General features: G+C 46.9%; 1 protein-coding gene across 1 annotated transcript in view; it reads right to left on the reverse strand.

Moving 5' to 3' along the window:
• Positions 1-21,530, reverse strand: part of LOC306985353 (cadherin-like protein 26) — a 146,028-nt gene extending 124,498 nt beyond the window's left edge. The window contains exons 1-3 of the mRNA XM_079587513.1: positions 21,476-21,530; positions 12,933-12,986; positions 10,386-10,481 (exon numbers count right to left, since the gene is read on the reverse strand). Coding sequence (XP_079443639.1) covers positions 10,386-10,481; positions 12,933-12,986; positions 21,476-21,511 — 186 coding nt within the window. The 5' untranslated portion in view covers positions 21,512-21,530. The remainder of the gene's footprint in view (positions 1-10,385; positions 10,482-12,932; positions 12,987-21,475) is intronic.
• Positions 21,531-21,892: the final 362 nt, after the last annotated feature.

The raw sequence follows: 21,892 nt of genomic DNA on the forward strand, positions 1-21,892 counted from the left end.
TTTTGTATCTAGAGCGGCGTCTTCTTCAAGATGCCTCTCTGCGGTTCGTGCAAACGGACCACGCTCAGCGACGGGGACCGCCACGTGATTTGCGCTTCCTGCCTGGGCGAGGAACACGCGGCTATCGCCCTTGCGGATGGCAGCTGCCATCACTGCGAACTACTGCCTCTGGCGACTCTGCGGACTCGCCTGGCGTCGTTCCAAGAGCCTGTGTTCTCCGCTGTTGTGCCGCGTCGTAAAAAGCGCCGCGCACAGCGGAACCCCGAACCTCCGTCAAGCCGTCAAAGTTCGCCGGCGCGCCCGCGAACTGTGTCTCCGGCTTCCTCAGCGTCGATACCCGACGGACAGCGACCGCAGATTGCCGCCGCTTCCGTCGACGACATCGATGACATCGCTATCGACGACTTGCTGAGGGACGAGGACTCGTGCTCGGTTTTGGCTTCCGGCAGCGAGGAATGGGCGAGCTCTGCGGATCTCGCGCCCCCTGCCCCCACGCCAAAAGGAAAAAGAGCGAGCATCGAGGTGGAGCTCATGCGCGTTCTCACTCAAGCCACGGCGAGCCTTGGCCTTGAGTGGGTTTCGCCCGAGCAGCCCGCTAAAAACCGACTGGATGGCTACTTTCTGTCCGGGGAGAAGTCGACACCAGTCTCAAAGCCCGCCCCCTTCCTTCCTGAGCTTCATGAGGAGGTCGCGAGAGCTTGGACTTTCCCGTATTCCACGAGGACGAGGTCATCTGTTTCCCTAGCGTTCTCCGAGGTCGACGACGCTAAAAACAGAGGCTACCTTTCCCTCCCGCCGGTCGAAGAGCCTATCGCGGCCCACTTATGCCCACCCTCCGCTGGACGGCGGGCTAAGATGGCGCTGCCTTCAAAGGCTTGCTGCACGACGTCATCCCTGCTCCGTCGCGCTTATGCCGCCAACGGACAGGCCGCGTCAGTGCTGCACTCCATGGCGACACTGCAGATCTTCCAGGCCGATCTCCTCCGCAAGCTGGACGAGAACGGACCCGATGCGATCTGCGTGGCGGATCTGAGAAGCGCTACAGACCTGGCTCTTCGCGCTTCGAAGTCTGCGGCCCAAGCCATCGGACACAGAATGGCGGCGATCACCGTGTCTGAGAGGCACCTCTGGTTAACGCTCTCAGACATGCCAGCAGCAGAACGGACCCCGTTCCTCCACGCCCCGCTCTCCCCTGCTGGCCTCTTCGGGACTTCGGTGAAGGACTTCACCGACAGGTATGCGGAGGTGCAGAAGGCGACCCAGGCTATGAAGCACTTCTTGCCGAAGCACTCCAGCTCTGCAGCAGGCCGTGCGAAACCGCCCACTCAGAGCTCACAGCCGAGACCGCCGCCCAGCTCCTCATCTCAGCGCCGCCAGACCCAGAGCTCGAGACCGCGCTCTCGCTCTTCCGGTCGCCGCGCCGCGTGGCCCGCGACAGAAGGTAGCGTTGAAGCCAGAGCCCCCGAAGACATCCTAGCACTGCTAGGGAAGCGTCGGTGTTAAAGTCCCGCTGCGGCCGGACCCTCACCGAAGCTCACCGCTCGTGCAGTCCCAAGCAAAGCGATTGTACCTGCGATCATTGCAGCCAACAGGCGTGTCTCACTGGCCGCTTGCCTGCACACAACAGCCGTTTTCACGGCTACCCAGATAAATCCATTAAAGAGTGCATTTTCTGGTGTCCCGGCCACGGCCGATGGTGTTTCTTGTGTAGTAAATCTGCCCGCTGTAATGTGCACATCCCTACACACAAACACGGCCCCACACACAGGGCCCGCGCACATAAAATCGACCCAGTTCGATTGCGCGTTAAAAGTAGCACACGTGCCCACTACCCAGTGCCCACTAATGCTACCTCCTGCTCATCGCACGGTTTCTGTAAAAACGAAACCTGCGTGCAGGCGCTCCGCTCCGGCGAGCGATGCTATAAAGGTGGTAAACGTGCCCGGTCCCCAGTGCGCGCGTTCCCACATAAGCATCACGGTTCCTACGGAGCCCGTCCAGCCCTCCCTCTCCCGCCTGAAGGCTGTCGAGGGGTCGAGCGCGGACATTCTGCCCGCTTTCATAAGCGCGGCCCCGGCCTCAGATGTTGCAAGCGAGACATTGCAAAGTCGATCAGAGCGCGCTTTTCACTCAGCCCCTAGCTACACGTGCAGATGCATGGGAAAAGCTTCCCGGGGTTTCAAAATGGGTGATAAACATCATAAAAGAAGGCTATTCGCTACAGTTTCGCAGACGCCCTCGCCGCCACGCGGCGCGCGTCGAGACTTCGGTAGATTCGAGTGTAGCACATCTACTTCGAGCCGAAATTCAGAAACTTCTGAGAAAAAGGGCTATCAAACCTTTATCTCAGGCTCAGAGCGAAGGGGGGCTTTACAGCAGATACTTCCTGGTACCCAAGAAAGACGGGGCTCTCAGACCCATACTAGATCTGAGGCAACTGAACAGAGCACTTGTGAAACGGCAGTTCAGAATGCTAACGACCAGAAAAATCCTCACGCACGTTCGCCAAGGAGACTGGTTCGTGTCAGTAGATCTAAAGGACGCGTATTTTCAAATACAGATTGCGTCACATCACAGGCGATTTTTGAGATTCGCCTTCGAGGGCCAGGCATACCAGTACAAAGTCCTGCCGTTCGGCTTGTCTCTAGCACCCCGTACATTTACGAAGTGCATGGACGCAGCACTCGCTCCCCTCAAACTGCAGGGTGTTCGAGTGCTGAACTATTTGGACGATTGGCTCATTCTAGCCCAATCTCATTCAGAGATAGTGGCGCACAGAGCCCTGCTGTCACCTCGAGAATATCGGTCTCACAGTAAACTGGGAAAAGAATTCGCTATCCCCCAGTCAGAATATTTCTTTTCTGGGACTGGAACTGAACTCGCTGTCGATGACAGCGCAGCTGTCACAACAGCGCGCGCTGCGTATCCAGCGCACAGTCAGCTCATTTCGCTGCGGCGCTGTTCTCCCTCTAAAGAGCTTTCAGAAAATGCTAGGTCTGATGGCCTCAGCATCTGCAGTACTGCAGCTGGGCCTGCTGCGCATGCGCATGCGCCCGCTGCAGATATGGCTCAAAGGGAGGGTGCCATGCAAAGCATGGGCCACCGGTCGGCTTCGCATCAAGGTCAATCAAGCTTGCGTTGCAGCTTTGAAACCGTGGAAGTCAAAAGACTGGTACCTGTCAGGTGTAAGCCTAGGGACTTCCTCGAGTCTGAGGGTGGTGTCTACGGACGCATCCAACGCAGGATGGGGAGCGCTGCTCGAGGGCAGACCGCTGTTTGGCCTTTGGTCAGAGCGAGAAAAGCTCCTCCACATAAACTGCCTCGAGATGTTAGCAGTGTGCAAAGCGCTCACTCGCTTTCGTCCCCTGATTATGGGCTGCCATGTACTGATACGTTCAGACAGCATGTCAGTGGTGTCATACATAAATCGCCAGGGCGGCCTCAGGTCCCTGTCGTTATACAGGCTGACCAAACCCCTTTTGATATGGGCGCGCTGCAACCTCCTTTCACTAAGGGCGGCGCACGTGCCAGGGCACCTGAATGTTGGACCAGATGTACTGTCCAGGAACCGCGTTCCGGCAGGAGAATGGTCATTACACCCACACACAGTACAACTGTTGTGGAGGAAATTCGGCAGAGCGGAAGTGGACCTCTCACAGTGAACGCTCACTGTCTAGAATTTTTCTCAAAAAGCAAGGACGCGCTGGCTCATCAGTGGCCACGCCGTCCCCTGTACGCTTTTCCCCCTGTCTCCCTCCTGACTCAGGTGGTGGAGAGTATCAGGGAGGAGGGATGCTCAGTGCTGCTAGTAGCGCCACTCTGGTTGAATCAACCCTGGTTCCCAGCTGTGATGCAGTTAGCCAGCACCGCCCTGTGGCCAGTGCCTCTGAGGAGGGATCTCCTCTCTCAAGCAAACGGTTCGATTTGGCATCCTCACCCGGAGCTATGGTCCCTTCACGTGTGGGCCATTAACGGGTATCCGCTGACCTCCCTCAGGGAGTGTTAAACACGATCAACGTCTACGCGACGGCTCTATGCGTCAAAATGGTCAGTTTTCTCTGGCTGGTGCACGTCTCGCGGCGTGTCACCCCCAGAATGCGGAGTAACAGAGGTTTTGTCCTTCTTACAAGAGATGTTGGATAGCGGGAGATCCCCTTCCACACTCAAAGTATACGTGGCGGCTATAGCGGCTTTCTCTGAAACCGCACACGGCCAGTCCATAGGAAGGAACGATTTAGTCATTCGGTTCCTTAAAGGAGCTAGGAGACTTAATCCACCCAGACCTCCCACAGTTCCCATTTGGGACCTTTCCACGGTGCTGGACGCCATGAAGGGTCCTCCTTTCGAGCCTCTTCAGGAGATTGATATGAAACACCTGTCGCTCAAGACAGTGTTTCTCCTGGCTCTCGCTTCAGTGAAGCGCGTTGGGGACTTACACGCGCTCTCGGTGAGCGCGTCGTGCATGGAATTTGGGCTTAATGACTCCAGAGTCGTGCTCAAACCTAAGCCTGGTTACGTTCCGAAATCCCTAAACACACCGTTTAGGGCGCAGGTTATTTCCCTGTCTGCCCTTCCGGTCACCGGGGATAGTATGGACGAAAATCTCATCTGCCCGGTGAGGGCATTGAGAGCTTATGTGTCGCGCTCGTCTGCTTTCAGACAGACAGAGCAGCTTTTCGTTTCGTTCAGTGGGCGTCTCAAGGGACTGGCCACTTCGAAACAGAGCCTATCCAGATGGATAGTGGACGCTATAGCTCTAGCGTAAGCATCCAAAGGCATTCAGTGCCCTTTGGGTGTTAGAGCGCACTCCACAAGAAGTATGGCTTCTTCGTGGGCTTGGTCGAGTGGGATTGCCTTACAGGATATTTGTATGGCGGCAGGCTGGGCCTCACCTCAACATTTATCAGGTTTTATAACCTCGAGGTACCCGCCTTACAGGCCAAGAGATTTTCGGTTTGAATAACCGTATTTGTTAGACTGACTTTTCAGTCGTCTACTACGGCATAATTATGCTGAGCTGCTAAGCGCAGTTATTTCTGTACTGATCTGCTAAGCGCAGTCGACTTTATACTGATCTGCTAAGTGCAGTCATCTCTATACTGATCTGCTAAATGCAGTCACTTTTGTGGGAGATGGTGGTTAGAACCCACCTCTTTCAGGATTCTCTGTGAGTCCTACAGGTGATTATGTACTATATGAGCCCCAGCTCAGTGCTCTGGGTCTATGGTGTCGGATCACTGCACACACGGCGTCTTACAGGGTGTTCCCCAATGCGTTGCTACGACAACGCAGTACGAGAGTATCTCTCGTAAGAGAACGTACTCGGTTACTAACGTAACCTCGGTTCTCTCTAGAGAGAAGAACGAGTACTGCGTTTCCTACCGTGTATGCGCTCTGGTTGCTTTCGCTTTAAAAATCAGAGTTCATAAGCCTGTGAGCGAAATATATAGCCCTAAGCCACGCCCGTTTCGGCGGGACGTGACGCGGGAGGGTGCGAAGCGCCCTCATTGGGTGTGACGTCACTCAAGGGCTCGCTCCATTGACTTAAGCATTTGCCGCACAGCAGCCAATTGGCGCACGAGCTGTCTCGCCTAGGTCTGTATGCTGTGGCAATGCGTTTTACATTGATACAAAATTAAGGATAATTTTTGCTTCAGTATTCTCGTGGAAAAGGATTTTCCCCAATGCGTTGCTACGACAACGCAGTACTCGTTCCTCTCTCTAGAGAGAACCGAGGTTACGTCAGTAACCGAGTACGTTTTCCTCCTATCTGACAGACAGAAAATACTACATGCACAACTATAAATATCCCACTGTCATTTTAAATCAGGGTGTTCCACAGGGATCAGTTCTCGGTCCACTACTGTTTATTATTTACATTTTGCCTCTCGGACAAATTATTGGTAATATCATGGTTTTCAATACCACTGTTATGCCGACGATATTCAGATTTATACCGGCTTGCCGTCCGGACTCTATTCACCAGACTACATCACTATCCTCATGTATTGATGAATTAAAGACCTGGCTGAACTGCAACTTTCTCAGTTTGAATCTGACTAAAACAGAAATCTTAATTACTGGTCCACCATCTCTAACAAAAAATATAACTAATATTCCCACACTTGACCTTGAAGCTACATCCATTATTCCATCTGCCACTGTCAAAAACTTGGGTATCACTCTGGACCCTTCACTGACCTTCGACGCCTATATTAGTCAACTCTGTAAAGCTGCATTTGTTCAACTCCGCCACATTGCCAAACTCCGTCCCTATGTCACCCCAAAAGACGCTGAATTGCTGGTACATGCGTTTATCACATCTCGCCTCGACTACTGTAATGTTCTACTATCTCACGTTTGCAATATATTTAAAACTCTGCAGCAAGACTGCTAACTTCCACTAAACGATCTACTCATATCACTCCAATTCTGTTTGACCTACACTGGCTACCCGTGTCTTCTCGTATTACTTACAAAATTCTTCTGCTTACCTTTAAGTCACTCAATGGTCTTGCTCCTTCATATCTCTCTGATTTACTTTCTCCTTATATTTGTCAGATCTGCTTCTGTGTCTTGTGCTCTGTAGGACTTTTATGTTGTACTTTCTTTGTGTCTAGTTTCTGTATTCTTTCCTTTGTCCTGTTTCCTGTGGCCAGGTTGTAGTTTTGTAGTCTTTTACATTTTCATTAGTCTGCTCCAGGTGTGTAATTTTCCCTTGTTAAGCTTGTTTACCCCTTTGTTTAAATAGCCCTTGTTTTCTCTGGTTCTCTGTCGGTCGTTGTTTCATGTCATGCAGGTGTCTCCAGTTCCCCGTGGTTTCTTTGGTTTTCTCAGTGTTATTTAGTTCTTGACGTAAGTTATGATTGTTTATTTTCATTAAAATCTCCCTGCATTTGGATCCTTCAACTCTGCCTGCCGTCTTTGATTCCCCCGTCCCGTGACAGAACGACCGATGGATCCAGCAGGGAGAATTACGCGTCTCTGTCAAGGAGATCGTTGTGTTGAGGATTATTATCTGGATTTTATTGAGTTGGCTAATTTGAGCAACATGAGCAAGGAATGCCTGATGATATTCTTTCGGGGAGGGCTGTCTGAACCGCTCAGCTCACTCATGCCATTTTGGGATCTTAACTGGACACTGGAGTATTACATCTATCTTGCACTGCAGTTGAGCGGCTCTGCACTTACTGTGGGAGTCACGGAGGAGGAACATGACATTCCCACAGTAGCCCCCACCCCAGAATCTCGTCCTGTCATGGCAGCCAGGCCAGAACTTCCAGATGTCATGGCCACCAAGTCAGAGTTCCCAGTAGCCATGATTATGGACGATGAGGACATTAGGGTGGTCCATGGGTATTTGAGACTGGCGTCGAGCCTGGAAGACACTGCGCTTTGTTCGGTGCGAGCAGCTGGCTTCTCTGCGGTGGGGTCAAGTCTGGGGGTTTCAGACAGGGAGGCCACCGCCGTTCCAGTGTCTGAGACCGTTCACGTCACGTCTGCGGATCCAGAGACCGTTCACGTCACGTCTGCGGATCCAGAGACCGTTCACGTCACGTCTGCGGATCCAGAGACCGTTCACGTCAGCGGATCCAGAGACCGTTCACGTCACACCTGCGGATCCAGAGACCGTTCACGTCACGTCACGTCTGCGGATCCAGAGACCGTTCACGTCACGTCACGTCTGCGGATCCAGAGACCGTTCACGTCACGTCTGCGGATCCAGAGACCGTTCACGTCACGTCTGCGGATCCAGAGACCGTTCACGTCACGTCACGTCTGCGGATCCAGAGACCGTTCACGTCACGTCTGCGGATCCAGAGACCGTTCACGTCACGTCTGCGGATCCAGAGACCGTTCACGTCACGTCTGCGGAACCAGAGACCGTTCACGTCACGAGGGAAAGTCTCCGCCCTGGCCGCCCGAGGGAAAGTCTCCGCCCTGGCCGCCCGAGGGAAAGTCTCCGCCCTGGCCGTCAGAGGGAAAGTCTCCGCCCTGGCCGCCCGAGGGAAAGTCTCCGCCCTGGCCGCCCGAGGGAAAGTCTCCGCCCTGGCCGCCCGAGGGAAAGTCTCCGCCCTGGCCGCCCGAGGGAAAGTCTCCGCCCTGGCCGCCCGAGGGAAAGTCTCCGCCCTGGCCGCCCGAGGGAAAGTCTCCGCCCTGGCCGCCCGAGGGAAAGTCTCCGCCCTGGCCGCCCGAGGTGTCGTCTCAGCCCTGGCCGCCCGAGGTGTCGTCTCCGCCCTGGCCGTCCGAGGGAAAGTCTCCGCCCTGGCCGCCCGAGGGAAAGTCTCCGCCCTGGCCGCCCGAGGGAAAGTCTCCGCCCTGGCCGCCCGAGGGAAAGTCTCCGCCCTGGCCGCCCGAGGGAAAGTCTCCGCCCTGGCCGCCCGATCGACTGACGTCTCCGCCCGATGGACTGTCTGCTCTTCCCTGGCCGCCCGAAGGGCCGTCTCCATCCTGCTTCCACTCTGCGTTCCTGACCCGCCATCCCTCCCCCGGTTCCTCCTCCGCTTCACCTCCCTCCAAGACTGGTTGTGGAGCGTCTGTAAGCCACTCCTTTGAGGGGGGGGTAATGTCAGATCTGCTTCTGTGTATTGTGCTCTGTGGGACTTTTATGTTGTACTTTCTTTGTGTCTAGTTTCTGTATTCTTTCCTTTGTCCTGTTTCCTGTGGCCAGGTTGTAGTTTTGTAGTCTTTTACATTTTCATTAGTCTGCTCCAGGTGTGTAATTTTCCCTTGTTAAGCTTGTTTACCCCTTTGTTTAAATAGCCCTTGTTTTCTCTGGTTCTCTGTCGGTCGTTGTTTCATGTCATGCAGGTGTCTCCAGTTCCCCGTGGTTTCTTTGGTTTTCTCAGTGTTATTTAGTTCTTGACGTAAGTTATGATTGTTTATTTTCATTAAAATCTCCCTGCATTTGGATCCTTCAACTCTGCCTGCCGTCTTTGATTCCCCCGTCCCGTGACAATATTCCCCCTCGACCTCTCCGATCTTCTGGCTGTGAACTCCTCTGTGAGCCGAGATTTTGCCTTTCATCAATGGGTGGCAGGTCTTTCTCAGTTATAGCCCCTAAGCTATAGAACTCTCTTCCACTGGCTCTTAGGACAACAACAACACTGCATGAATTTAAGTCTAAACTCAAAACCCATCTGTTTAAAAAATATTATCCGTCATGACATGTTTTTCTTAACCAGTTTCCTTACGCACCATTAGTCTGTTGCACCAGACCTTTGCTTCAGCTGCCGATCTTCCATGCTCTCTGTAAATAGTCTTGTAATGTCTATTGTCCAAACGTATTGTTTGTTCTTTACTGTCATTGTGATGATTAATTTTTTTTGACTATTGTTTCTGTTTACTACACTTGCACTGCGAAACGCAACTGCGATCGCTTGGACTGGGCAAATGTCTATTGTCCACTCATGTTTGAAATTATTGTTTGTTCTTTACTGTTATTGTGAAGCGTCCTTGAGCTTGGGAAAGGCGCTATATAAATTAAACATATTATTGTTATTATTATTATTATTATTAAGTGTTTAATTATGTATCATAGCAATTACTTGGCTTTGTTTAACTCTGAAACATGAAATGTGGAGTTTTCTGCTTTTGCCACACAAAAATAAAATAAAAAATTACTTTCAATTAACTTTAATTTTATAAGTTACCTGTATTTTCTTTAGTTATTATTACTTAATCAAAACAACCCAGCTGCAGTTTGATTGATATTCAAATGCACAATAAAAAATAAAAAAACATTTTATTTTATTAAAAATAAAGTTATCTGTTTTTGCAAACGAACTCTTCTGTTATAGAGATGGCCTAACTCCGTTCTTGTTCATGTTCATATAACGTTATCTTGTAAATGTCCCAATTGGGAGAGGGTGAGCAATTTTCAAAGAGTTTAATTAAACTTTCATGTTATATATTTTTGGATGCATTTGTGAGTTAATAAACCTAACTGGTTGTGTACACTTGGCACATAATATCTAAATTTCGATTAATCGATCGATATAGCCCTGAATCGAATCGAATCGTAATCGTATCGCAGAATTTTTTTGAGGTATCTGCAAATATCGTATCGCTGGCTGAGAGAATCGATATCGTATCGTGATGAACTGTCCGATTTACACCCCTAAACTGGTGGCTCTTCTTCTTGGGGGCTTTTCTTTTCCTCTCTACCTGAGCTCTGCCTTCCATCTCTCTACACTTTCTTTCTCTCTCTCTTTCTATCTCTCATGTAACATATATGCTGGGTACATTTAACTGTGTTTTATACAATTTTATTCAAGTGTAACCATAACCAAAAACTGCTATCATCAAGAGATTTCATGAGGTCTTCACGTTTCTGTGAACAGGCTGAACTCCCCGCACTGGAATCAGTGACTGTGTAAAGTTACCTGTGTTAGCTCAAAGGGATAAGGTCCAGGCTTGTTCTCCTCAAGATCAATGGTGGACAGAACCCAGCTTCTCTTTGAACGAATAAGAACAGCTTCCTTTGAGACAGAAAGAGATTTATTGAGTGATGATCATTTTCCTTTCTGATTTTGCACTGTAAAGCGTAATAAGTTGAGTCTACTCAAATTAATTGAAGAAACTCATTCCCCCATTTTTATTCAGTAATAGTGCCTTACAAAACTTGTTTTACCAAGATCGCCTAATGTGGCCTTCCCATTGAATTAACTTAAATATTTAAGGACAGATAACTTAAAAGGCAAGTAGACTTAACAAAAATTTAATAAAATATAAAATGGGATAAAACATGCTACAGTACATAATAATAATGATAAATATAGCTGCAAGCAGCAATCACCGGGGCCAAGCGCAAGCAAGACGACAAGACATGCCAAAGTGTGAGTGTGAGACCAACTGCAGCAAGGAGCAATTGAAGACATTTAAAGATGAATTTTGGCAAAATGGTTAAAAAAATCACATACATTAACTAAAAATATGATTATCACTTTCGACCAATAGGTGGCGCAATTACGAAACTGATGTGATGTGGTCAGAGTGAAGTGACAATGACACATACAAAGTTTGGTGTCAATATGTCAAGGCATTGCAGATATAAAGCCTGAATAGTCATTTTGGCATCATGCCTCAACTTTGCATCTGTGGTATACGAAAGCGGTTTTGTCTATCGACACGAAATCCATAACTTTTACTCGGCATGGTCTGGAGATGACACAATCCGATTTTGGTGAAAATCTGAATCGGAAAATCGGAAAACCTAGTTCGGTCTAGGAGGAGTTAGAAAAAGTACGTTTTAAAAGGAAATAAAGATGGCGGACAGGAAGTTTGACTGACTATGGCAAAATTGGTATCTATGTTTTCAGCATAACCCAAGGAATCGATTGAGATCAGTGTCATTACTATAGGCAAATATATTCAAAAGTTATTAGCATTTTTGGAAATTTCATTATAACTTTTGACCAAAAGGTGGCGCTGTCTGGAAATATTTTGAGTACCTTCAGGGCATTATGCTGATGGCACATACTGAGTTTCGTAATGTTACAGCAATGCATTCATTAAGTATAGCATTTTACATCACAAAACTGTATTAAAGTCAATGGGAATTTCATGTTTTGTTCTATTATAGCGCCACCAAGAGGCTCAATCCCACCATTTTTTATGTGTCCTCACAGTGAGCCCATACATATGTGTGTCAATTTTGGTGAAAATATCTCAATTCGCTTCGGAGTTATAGACATTTATGTGAAAAAACACGTCAAAAATGACTGACACATGACTTAGATTAAATTTGACTACCCCTTATTATCAATATTTTCGCATTTGGGCATTGAAATATGGCTATCGACCTATGTTTCCAAACTTCTGACGGTGGTTTCGTGTCGATCGGACTAGAGGTTTCGAAGATATCACCAAATGTTTTTTAAGCGCTAAATTACAAAGCTGGACAAACCATATGCCGAAACCTGGCAAGTGTGATATCGTTGGACTCGGCAACGATTCAGGACTCTAAGGAGATGACTCCCGTGAGAATAAGTCGACCACACCCAAAGTTATAAGCATTTGGGGAAAAAAATTATCCACTAGGTGGTGCAATTTTGGTGCAAATCGGACAAACCGTCTAGGACGAGTTCGCAAAAGAAGGTTTTTTGGACAATTCAAAATGGCGGACAAAATTTTTATGATGGAAAATGACGTCATAGGGTGCAATCGAATCGTTATTAGCTCAGGAATCAGGAAAAAAATATTTTGTTGATAGGCCTTACGGTTTAAAAGTTATTAGCATAATATAAGTGAAACTTTGGACAGGTGGTGGCGCTAGAGGGAATGAGTTAGAGACACCAAAATTGGTGCAATTACTGTTGGGACTGTCCTCTATCAGAATGTCAAACCAAAATAAGTTTCCCGCAAACGGTTCTATAGGCTGCCATTGACGCCCAGTCGGAAGAAAAAGAAAAAGAAGAAGAAGAACCGGAACAGATACAATAGGTGCCCGCACCTTCGGTGCTTGGCCCCTAATAAATAATAAGGAAAATAAAAATACATTTAAAGACATTTAAATAAAATTCCATTCTTTTGATGGTTGAAAATATATATAATTTTTTTTACAGTGCAATGACTTAAAATTATTAGGAAAACAAAGCTCAACAGATCCTGAGCGACCTTCATTGGACCCAATACGGGAAGACATTATGGATGATGTCTGATGATTTTGTCTGATTTTCTAAATCTCCTGTTTGATAGTAATGCGTCTTTCAAAAATACTTCTAGCTCTATATTTCTGTATACGTTTCTGTATGTCAAGTCAAGTCAAGTCTGTATGTTACATGATGTAATATGTATTCTATTCTAAACCAAGTCTTGTTTTATGGTCTGATGACAGGTGGGAATTTGTTGTTTTAAGGGACAAGTTGTGTCAAGATAGAAGACAGTGAGCTGAGACATAACTTTCAAGTTTGTTTATTTAGATTACCTACCCGCTTTTCTCGATTGGCGGCATCATTTTTGCTTGAAGCGGTCACTTCAACAAGCTGATGAATACACAAAAAACAGGATAATACTAATTGAAAAACATACAATCAATAGTGATTATCAATAGTCATCAATAGTCATCCCTCTCAAAGTCTGAGGAATGATTGGTGCGTAAATATTTTTACATAATAGACTGTAACATCCACTTAAAGGAACACTCACTTTTTTTGGAAATAGGCTCATTTCCCAGCTCCCCTAAAGTTATCAACCGTTCTCTTACGAGAGATACTCTCGTATTGCGTAGTAAACTACGCTTTGGGGAAAATCCTTTTCCACGAGAATACTGAAGCCAAAAATTATCCTTAATTTTGTATAAATGTAAAACGCATTACCGCAGCATACAGACACAGGCGAGGCAGCTCGCGCGCCGATTGGCTGCTATGCGGGCAACTGCTTGAGCCTATCGAGCGAGACCTAGAGTGACGTCACACCCAATGAGGGCGCTTCGCGCCCTTCAGCGTCACGTCCCGCCGTGTCTGAGAGGCATATCTGGCTCACGCTCTCAGACATGCCGGATGCGGAGCGCACCGCGTTCCTCGACGCGCCGCTTTCCCCTGCTGGCCTCTTCAGAACCTCGGTCAAAGACTTCACCGACAGGTACGCTGAGGTACAGAAGGTGACTCAGGCGATGAAGCACTTCCTCCCGAAGCACTTCCTCCCGAAGCGCTCCAACTCTGCAGCAGGCCATGCGAAACCGTCTGCTCAGAGTGCACAGCCTAAGCCTCCGCCCAACGCCTCTTCTCAACACCGCCAGACACAGAGCTCGAGACCGCGCTCTCGATCTTCTAGCCGCCGCCCCGCGCGGCCCGCGGCCGAAGATCACGTTGAAGCCTGAGGTACCAAAGTCATCCTAGCACTCTTAGGAAACCGACGGTGTTCAAGTCCCGCTGCGGCCGGATTTTCACCGAAGTTTGCCGCTCGTCCAGTCCCAAGAGAAGTGACTGGTCCAGAGTATTTAGCAGTCAACAAGCCTGTTCCATTACCCGCTTGCCTGCACACAACAGCCGTTTTCACGGCTACCCAGATAAATCCCTTAAAGAGCGTATTTTCTGGTGTCCCGGCCACGGCCGATGGTGTTTCATGTGTAGTAAGACTGCCCACTGCTATGTGCCCATCCCTACACACAAACACGGCCCCGCGCACATAAAATCGACTCAGCTCGATTGCGCGTTAAAAGTAGCATATGTGCCCACAACCCAGTGCCCACTAATGCTACCTCCTGCTTATCGCACGGTTTCTGTAAAAACGAAACCTGCATGCAGGCGCTCTGCTCAGGCGAGCGATGCTATAAAGGTGGTAAACGTGCCCGCTCCCCCGCGCCCACGTTCACACACAAGCACTACGGTTCCTACGGAGCCCGTCCAGCCCTCCCCCTCCCAGTTAACCACCGCAGAGGGGTTGAGCACGGACATTCTGCCCGCTGTTATCAGCGCGGCCCCGGCCTCAGATGTTGAGAGCACGACATTTCTGTCACAGCTCACAGAAGCCGTTGTATCGCGAGCTGATCAAAGCGCGCTTCTCACTCAGCCCCTAGCAACCCGTGCAGACGCGTGGGCGAAGCTTCCCTTGGTTTCAAAATGGGTGCTAAACATCATAAAAGAAGGCTATTCGCTGCAGTTTGTGCGCGTCGAGACTTCGGTAAATTCGAAAGTAGCACACCTACTTCGAGCCGAAATTCAGAAGCTTCTAAGAAAAGGGGCTATAGAACCTTTATCTCAGGTTCAGAGCGAAGGGGGGCTTTACAGCAGATACTTCCTGGTACCCAAGAAAGACGGGGGTAGAGACCTGCGCGGGACACAATTTTCAGTCCCGCTCACGCCCGCTCCCGCAGTGTTCAGTCCTGCTCCTGCCCGCTCCCACAAAGATTTGTCATTTTTAGTCCCGCTCCCGCCCGCATCTGTGATATTATGTCCCGCTCCAGCCCGCAAATTCCCGCAAGATGGCAGGCAGGATGGATGTTCACTTTCTGTCTCATGAAAGGTCTTGGAAAAAAAATGCGTGCGCACATAATTCCTTACCAATACTTGGTAACGTATTTATTGCTTAGCCATATGTTCAACCATACATTACAAAACAAGAAATAGTCCTCCGTAACAATAAAGATAAACATAAATCGGCCCAAATTCCAATAGGCTTAATTAACGTGTAACACAAAAACAGCCTAAATAAAATTTAAATAAAATAAAATAAATAATACAAAAAATAACAGCCTTAGGTATGGCCTACACATAGGAACATTTGTAAAACGGATCATTCTTATCTAGCCTAGACTATAGACTATATCACAGGCCAGTTAAACATTTAAAATGTGATCACAAAACACGAAACGTATATTACGAATAGCCTAGCATAATATTCACAATAGGCTAACCAAAAAAATATAAAATTAATTAGATTAGGTATTATTATTATCTATCTAATATATATAATTAAATATTAGCCTAGATAATGTTCTGGTCACATTATAGGCTAGCCATGAACATTCGAAAAAAAATGAAAACGATTTGGGCTTTGAGCCTCAGTGCAGATGTTAAACTGAAAATAGCCTGGGCCTACCTTTTAATAATAATAATAATATTAATTAAAAAAAATAAAAAAAATCAGCAGGTCGCTACCAGCATGTCTAAATGAAAATGATCAAAAAAACAAGCAGCTGGGTTCTTTGAATAGGCTAACCATGAAGGAAAAGTAGGTTGTTTACTGATGAGGGCTTCAGCACACTGCGTCTTTGCTCCAGTATGCGACCACAAATGCTGAAAGCCCGTTCGGACGGTGCGCTGGAGGCTGGGACACATCGTCCATGCTATCTATTTTTAACTTGAAGCTTGCCGGGAAGGAATTGTCTCTAAACAAGTGTGCGTGAGATTAGGCCCCGCCCTACCCCAAACGACAACATCCACAAGTTTAGGCTGTTTAAAACTTTTTTATTGCTGCCAAACATAATCTCCCTCACAACTACAAATTATGTACGCTACTTTAATCATTTATATATTTTACTTGACACTCATATTTAATTTGCGGGAGTGCAGCGTATCATCCCTCCCGCCCGCACCCGCAAGTGCACCTCCATCATCCCGCCCGCTCACGCAATGACCTTTCAAAATTTGTCCCGTGCCGCACTGTTTTGCTCCCGCGGGAGTGCAGACCTCTGGACGGGGGTCTAAGACCCATACTAGATCTGAGGCAACTGAACAGAGCGCTTATAAAGCGCCAGTTCAAGATGCTCACGACTAGAAAAATCATCGCGCACGTTCGCCAGGGAGACTGGTTTGTGTCAATAGATCTAAAGGACGCGTATTTTCAAATACAGATTGCGTCACGTCACAGGCGATTTTTGAGATTCGCCTTCGAGGGTCAGGCATACCAGTACACAGTCCTGCCGTTCGGCTTGTCCCTGGCACCCCGTACATTTACGAAGTGCATGGACGCAGCGCTCGTTCCCCTCAAACTTCGGGGCGTTCGAGTGCTGAACTATTTAAACGACTGGCTCATTCTAGCCCAATCTCACTCAGAGATCAAGGCGCACAGAACCATGTTACTGGATCAACTTGAGAATCTCGGTCTCACAGTGAACTGGGAAAAGAGTTCGCTATCCCCCAGACAGATTATTTCTTTTCTGGGAATAGAACTGAACTCGCTGTCAATGACAGCACAGCTGTCGCCACAGCGCGCACTACATATTCAGCGCACAGTCAGCTCTTTCCGCTGCGGCGCTGTACTCCCTCTAAAGAGTTTTCAAAAGATGGCTAAAAGGGAGGGTGCCTCACAATACGTGGGCCACCGGTTGGCTTCGCCTCAAGGTCAATCAAGCATGCGTTGCAGCTTTGAACCCTTGGAGGTCGAAAGACTGGTACCGTTCAGTTGTAAACCTGGGGACTTCCTCGAGACTGAAGGTGGTGTCTACGGACGCATCCAACGCAGGATGGGGAGCGCTGCTCAAGGGCAGACCGCTGTTTGGCTTTTGGTCAGAGCGAGAAAAGCTCCTCCACATAAACTGCCTCGAGATGTTACCAGTGTGCAAAGCGCTCACGCGTTTTCGTCCCCTGATTACGGGTTGCCACGTCCTGATACGTTCAGACAGCATGTCAGTGGTATCCTACATAAATCGCCAGGGCGGCCTCAGGTCCCGGCTGTTATACAGGCTGACCAGACGCCTCCTGATATGGGCACGCAGCAACCTGCTCTCACTGAAAGCAGCGCACGTGCCAGGGCGCCTGAATGTTGGACCAGACAGACTGTCCAGGAACCACGTTCCGACAGGGGAATGGTCTTTGCACCCACAGACAGTACGGCTGCTGTGGAAGAAGTTCGGCAGAGCGGATGTAGACCTGTTTGCGTCTCAGGGAAACGCTCATTGTCCAGAATTTTTCTCAAATAGCAAGGACGCTCTAGCCCACTCGTGGCCTCGTCGTCCTCTTTATGCTTTTCCCCCTGTCTCCCTCCTGACCCAGGTGGTGGAGCGGATCAGGGAGGAAGGATGCTCAGTGCTGCTGGTAGCGCCGCTCTGGTTGAATCAGCCCTTGTTCCCAGCTGTGATGCAGTTAGCAAGCACCGCCCCGTGGCCAGTGCCTCTGAGGAGGGATCTCCTTTCTTAAGCAAGTGGTTCGATTTGGCATCCTCACCCGGAGCTATGGTCCCTTCACGTGTGGGCCATCATCGGGTATCCGCTGACCTCCCACAGGGAGTGTTAAACACGATCACGCCAGAGCTCCGTCTACGCGACGTCTCTATGCCTCTAAGTGGTCAGTATTTTCTGGTTGGTGCACGACTCGTGGCGTGTCACCCCCAGACTGCGGAGTGGCAGAGGTTCTCTCTTTCCTACAAGAGCTGTTGGATAAGGGGAGGTCCCCTTCCACGCTCAAAGTATATGTGGCGGCCATAGCGGTGTTCTCGAAAACTGCGCTTGGCCAGCCCATAGGAAGGAACGATTTAGTCATTCGGTTCCTTAAAGGAGCTAAGAGACTGAATCCCACAGTTCCCATACGGGACCTTTCCACGGTGCTGGACGCCATGAAGGGTCATCCTTTTGAGCTTCTTCAGGAGATTGATATTAAACACCTGTCATTTAAGACGGTGTTTCTTCTGGCTCTCGCTTCAGTGAAGCGCATTGGGGATCTACACGCGCTCTCAGTGAGTGCTACGTGCATGGAGTTTGGGCCTAATGACTCGAGGGTCATACTCAAACCTAAGCATGGGTATGTCCCGAAATCCCTAAATACACCGTTTAGGGCACAGGTCATTTCCCTGTCTGCCCTTCTGGGGAAAATGAGGACGAGAGTTTTCTCTGCCCGGTTAGGGCATTAAGAGCTTTAGACAGACGGAGGAGCTCTTTGTTTCGTTCAGCGGGCGTTCTAAGGGACTAGCCGCTATAGCTCTGGCTTACGCATCCAAAGGCATTCAATGCCCTTTGGGTGTCAAAGCGCACTCCACGAGGAGCATGGCTTCTTCGTGGGCCTGGTCAAGTGGGATTGCCTTACAGGATATTTGTATGGCGGCAAGCTGGGCCTCCCCGTCTACATTTATCAGGTTTTATAACCTAGAGGTTCCTGCTTTACAAGCCAGGTTACTATCGGTCTAGTATGGCCAAAAGTTGTTAGACTGAAGTCTCAGTCTCTGATACATGGCTATGATAAATAGCAGGGCTGCTCTGAGCTGCCAATTTTTGGAAGATAGTGGCTAAAACCCTCTTCTTTCAGGATTCCCTGTGAGTCCCCTGGGTGATTATGCACTGTATGAACCCCAGCTGATTGCTCGGGGTCTATGGTGTCGGATCCCGGCATACACAGCGTTTTACATTGCGTTCCCTAAAGCGTAGTTTACTACGCAGTACGAGAGTATCTCTTTCTCGGTTACTAACTCGGTTACTAACGTAACCTCGGTTCTCTCTAGAGAGAGGAACGAGTACTGCGTATCCTGCCGTGTATGCGCTCTGGTTGCTTCACTGTTAAAAATCTGAGAAAATGAGCCTGCGAGCGCAATTTATAGCCCTAAGCCACGCCCGTTTCGGCGGGACGTGACTCATTGGGTGTGACGTCACTCTAGGTCTCGCTCGATAGGCTCAAGCAGTTGCCCGCATAGCAGCCAATCGGCGCGCGAGCTGCCTCGCCTGTGTCTGTATGCTGCGGCAATGCGTTTTACATTTATACAAAATTAAGGATAATTTTTGGCTTCAGTATTCTCGTGGAAAAGGATTTTCCCCAAAGCGTAGTTTACTACGCAATACGAGAGTATCTCTCTAGAGAGAACCGAGGTTACGTTAGTAACCGAGTACGTTTTCGAATCCATTCAGCCGATCTCTGGTTCTGGCGGTAACACTTTTAGTATAGCTTAGCATAATTAAATCTGATTAGTGATTAGACCGTTAGCATCTCTCTCAAAAAAATGACCAAAGACTTTTGATATTTTTCTATTTAAAACTTGACTCTTAGTTACATTGTGTAGTAAGACCAACAGAAAATGAAAAGTTGCGATTTTCTAGGCCAATATGACTAGGAACTAAACTCTCATTCCTGCGTAATAATGAAGGAACTGCTGACGTACCAGCAGCGCAATGATATTACGCAGCGCCTGAAAATAGTCCCAGCTCGGTAACTTCCAACGTGACCGGCACTAAGTTTGTAATATCATTGCGCTGCATGTAGCGCAGCAGTTCCTTGATTATTACGCAGGAATGAGAGTTTAGTTCCTAGTCATATTGGCCTAGAAAATCACAACTTTTCATTTTCTGTCGGTCTTAGTACACGATGTACAGAAGAGTCAAGTTTTAAATGGGAAAAATATCGAAACTCTTTGGTAATTTTTTTGAGAGAGATGCTAACGGTCTAATCAGATTCAATGATCTTTGCTAAGCTATGCTAAAAGTGCTACCGCCAGACCCGGAGATCGGCTGAATGGATTCGAAAAAAGGTAAAACTGTTTAACTCTAGGGGAGCTGGAAAATGAGCCTATTTCCAAAAAAAAGTGGCGTGTTTCTTTAAATATGTTGATCTATTTGACACATTTTGTATCGAGGGTTCTTGCTCCATTTACATGTAATAATTTATTAGACGCTTCAAAGTCAAAGTGAAACTTTCACTGCAAACACAAGGAAGCAACAACAAATGAGTTTCATAAACCACGGATTAATCTGTTTCTGTACATGACTGTAATTTAGTTTCTCTTTAACATGTTTATGACACACTTTAAGTTAACTGCTGCATTCTGTACTAAAGCACGACATAAAGGCGAAACAATAAAAAAAAATTAATATGGTGCAAAAGTTAATTTATTTCAGTAATTCAACTTAAGAGGTGAAACTATATTATATAGACTCATTACATGCAAAGTGAGATATTTCAAGCCTTTATTTGTTATAATTTTGATGATTATAGCTTACAGCTTATGAAAACCCCGAATTCAAAATCAGAATATTGTGAAAAGGTTTTCATAAGCTGTAATCCATAATCATCAAAATTATAACAAATAAAGGCTTGAAATATCTCACTTATCAGTCTATATAATATATTAGTTTATCACCTTTTAAATATTATCACCTTTGAAGTTGAATTACTGAAATAAATGAACTTTTGCACGATATTCACATTTTTCGAATTTTTGTAGGCTACTATCTTCTGGATCACCAATATAATATTTCACAGAGATCACAATCTGAATTCCGATGCCAAATTACTTATAGTCAGTAGAGTGTCTGTTGGCGGACCATCACTCACAATAAAGTGTTAGGAAATATTAAGCAGACAGTCTAGTTAGTTGACATGCAGTTGCAATTTGCAAAATTACTTATAGTCAACACTGTAAAATAAATATTTTCATGATTTGTTATCACAACTTTTTATCTTTTGTCAAAAGGCACCATCAAAATAAAGTGTTACCAATTTCTCTTATACCTTGACTTTGCATAGATATGTATGCGGTCTTATTTTTAACGTCATTCCTAATCTAACATTATATTATTTATCTGGTTTATTATATGTGAGATTTGTAAAAACTCCAATTAGACAGCGCTCAAAACTTTATCAATAAGAGCAGAAATAATGACTTATAAAGAAGATTAGATTAAGTCCAGTAGTCACCATTATCAAATAAAACAAAAGTATGATGTTAATCATTCATTACAGCTGATTATGATTATTAAAGTGGTAACACTTTACAATAAGGTTCATTTATTAAACATTAGTTAATGTATTAACTAACATGAACTAACAATGAGCAATACATTTGTTACAGCATTTATTAATCTTTGTTAATGTTAGTTAATATGAATAAAGCTGTTCATTGTTTGTTCATGTTAGTTCACAGTGCATTAACTCATGTTAACAAGATTTTACTAAAGTATTAGTAAATGTTGAAGTTAACATTAACAAAGATGAATAAATGCTGTATAAGTGGAGTTCATTATTAGTTAACGTTAACTAATGTAATTAACTAATGTTAACTAATGAACCTTATTGTAAAGTGTTACCATTAAAGTTAACTCAGGTTTACTCACTGCAAGTAGAAACAGGAAAAAGGTGCCCGTGGTCATGTTGCTGCAATCCTGTTCGCTGGCGCTCGCGAAATGTCAGATCAGCACCTGTGGCCAGGGGCGTAGCCATCATTTCAAAAGTGAGGGGGACAGAATGTCAAGCATTATACCAGTTTTTTTTCTCTTTTTTTTTCTCAGACCTTACAGGTTATTGGTTAATTGGCTTAATATGCTATTCATGTTTAAAGCAATAAAACAAAGAAAAAAAGGAATACAGATGTTCTGTAATCTATATTGCACATGGTATTGTTTATTTTACTATATTGTTTACATATTTTAAATAGTTTTTTTTAATGTTTTCACATAATGAATGTTTATTGAAAAAAAAAAAAAAAATCTTAACTTATTCCAGTCATTTGTTTTCCCTCACCTCTGAGGCCT

Source organism: Phoxinus phoxinus, assembly GCF_949152265.1.
Source record: "Phoxinus phoxinus genome assembly, chromosome: 18".
Taxonomy (NCBI): domain Eukaryota; kingdom Metazoa; phylum Chordata; class Actinopteri; order Cypriniformes; family Leuciscidae; genus Phoxinus; species Phoxinus phoxinus.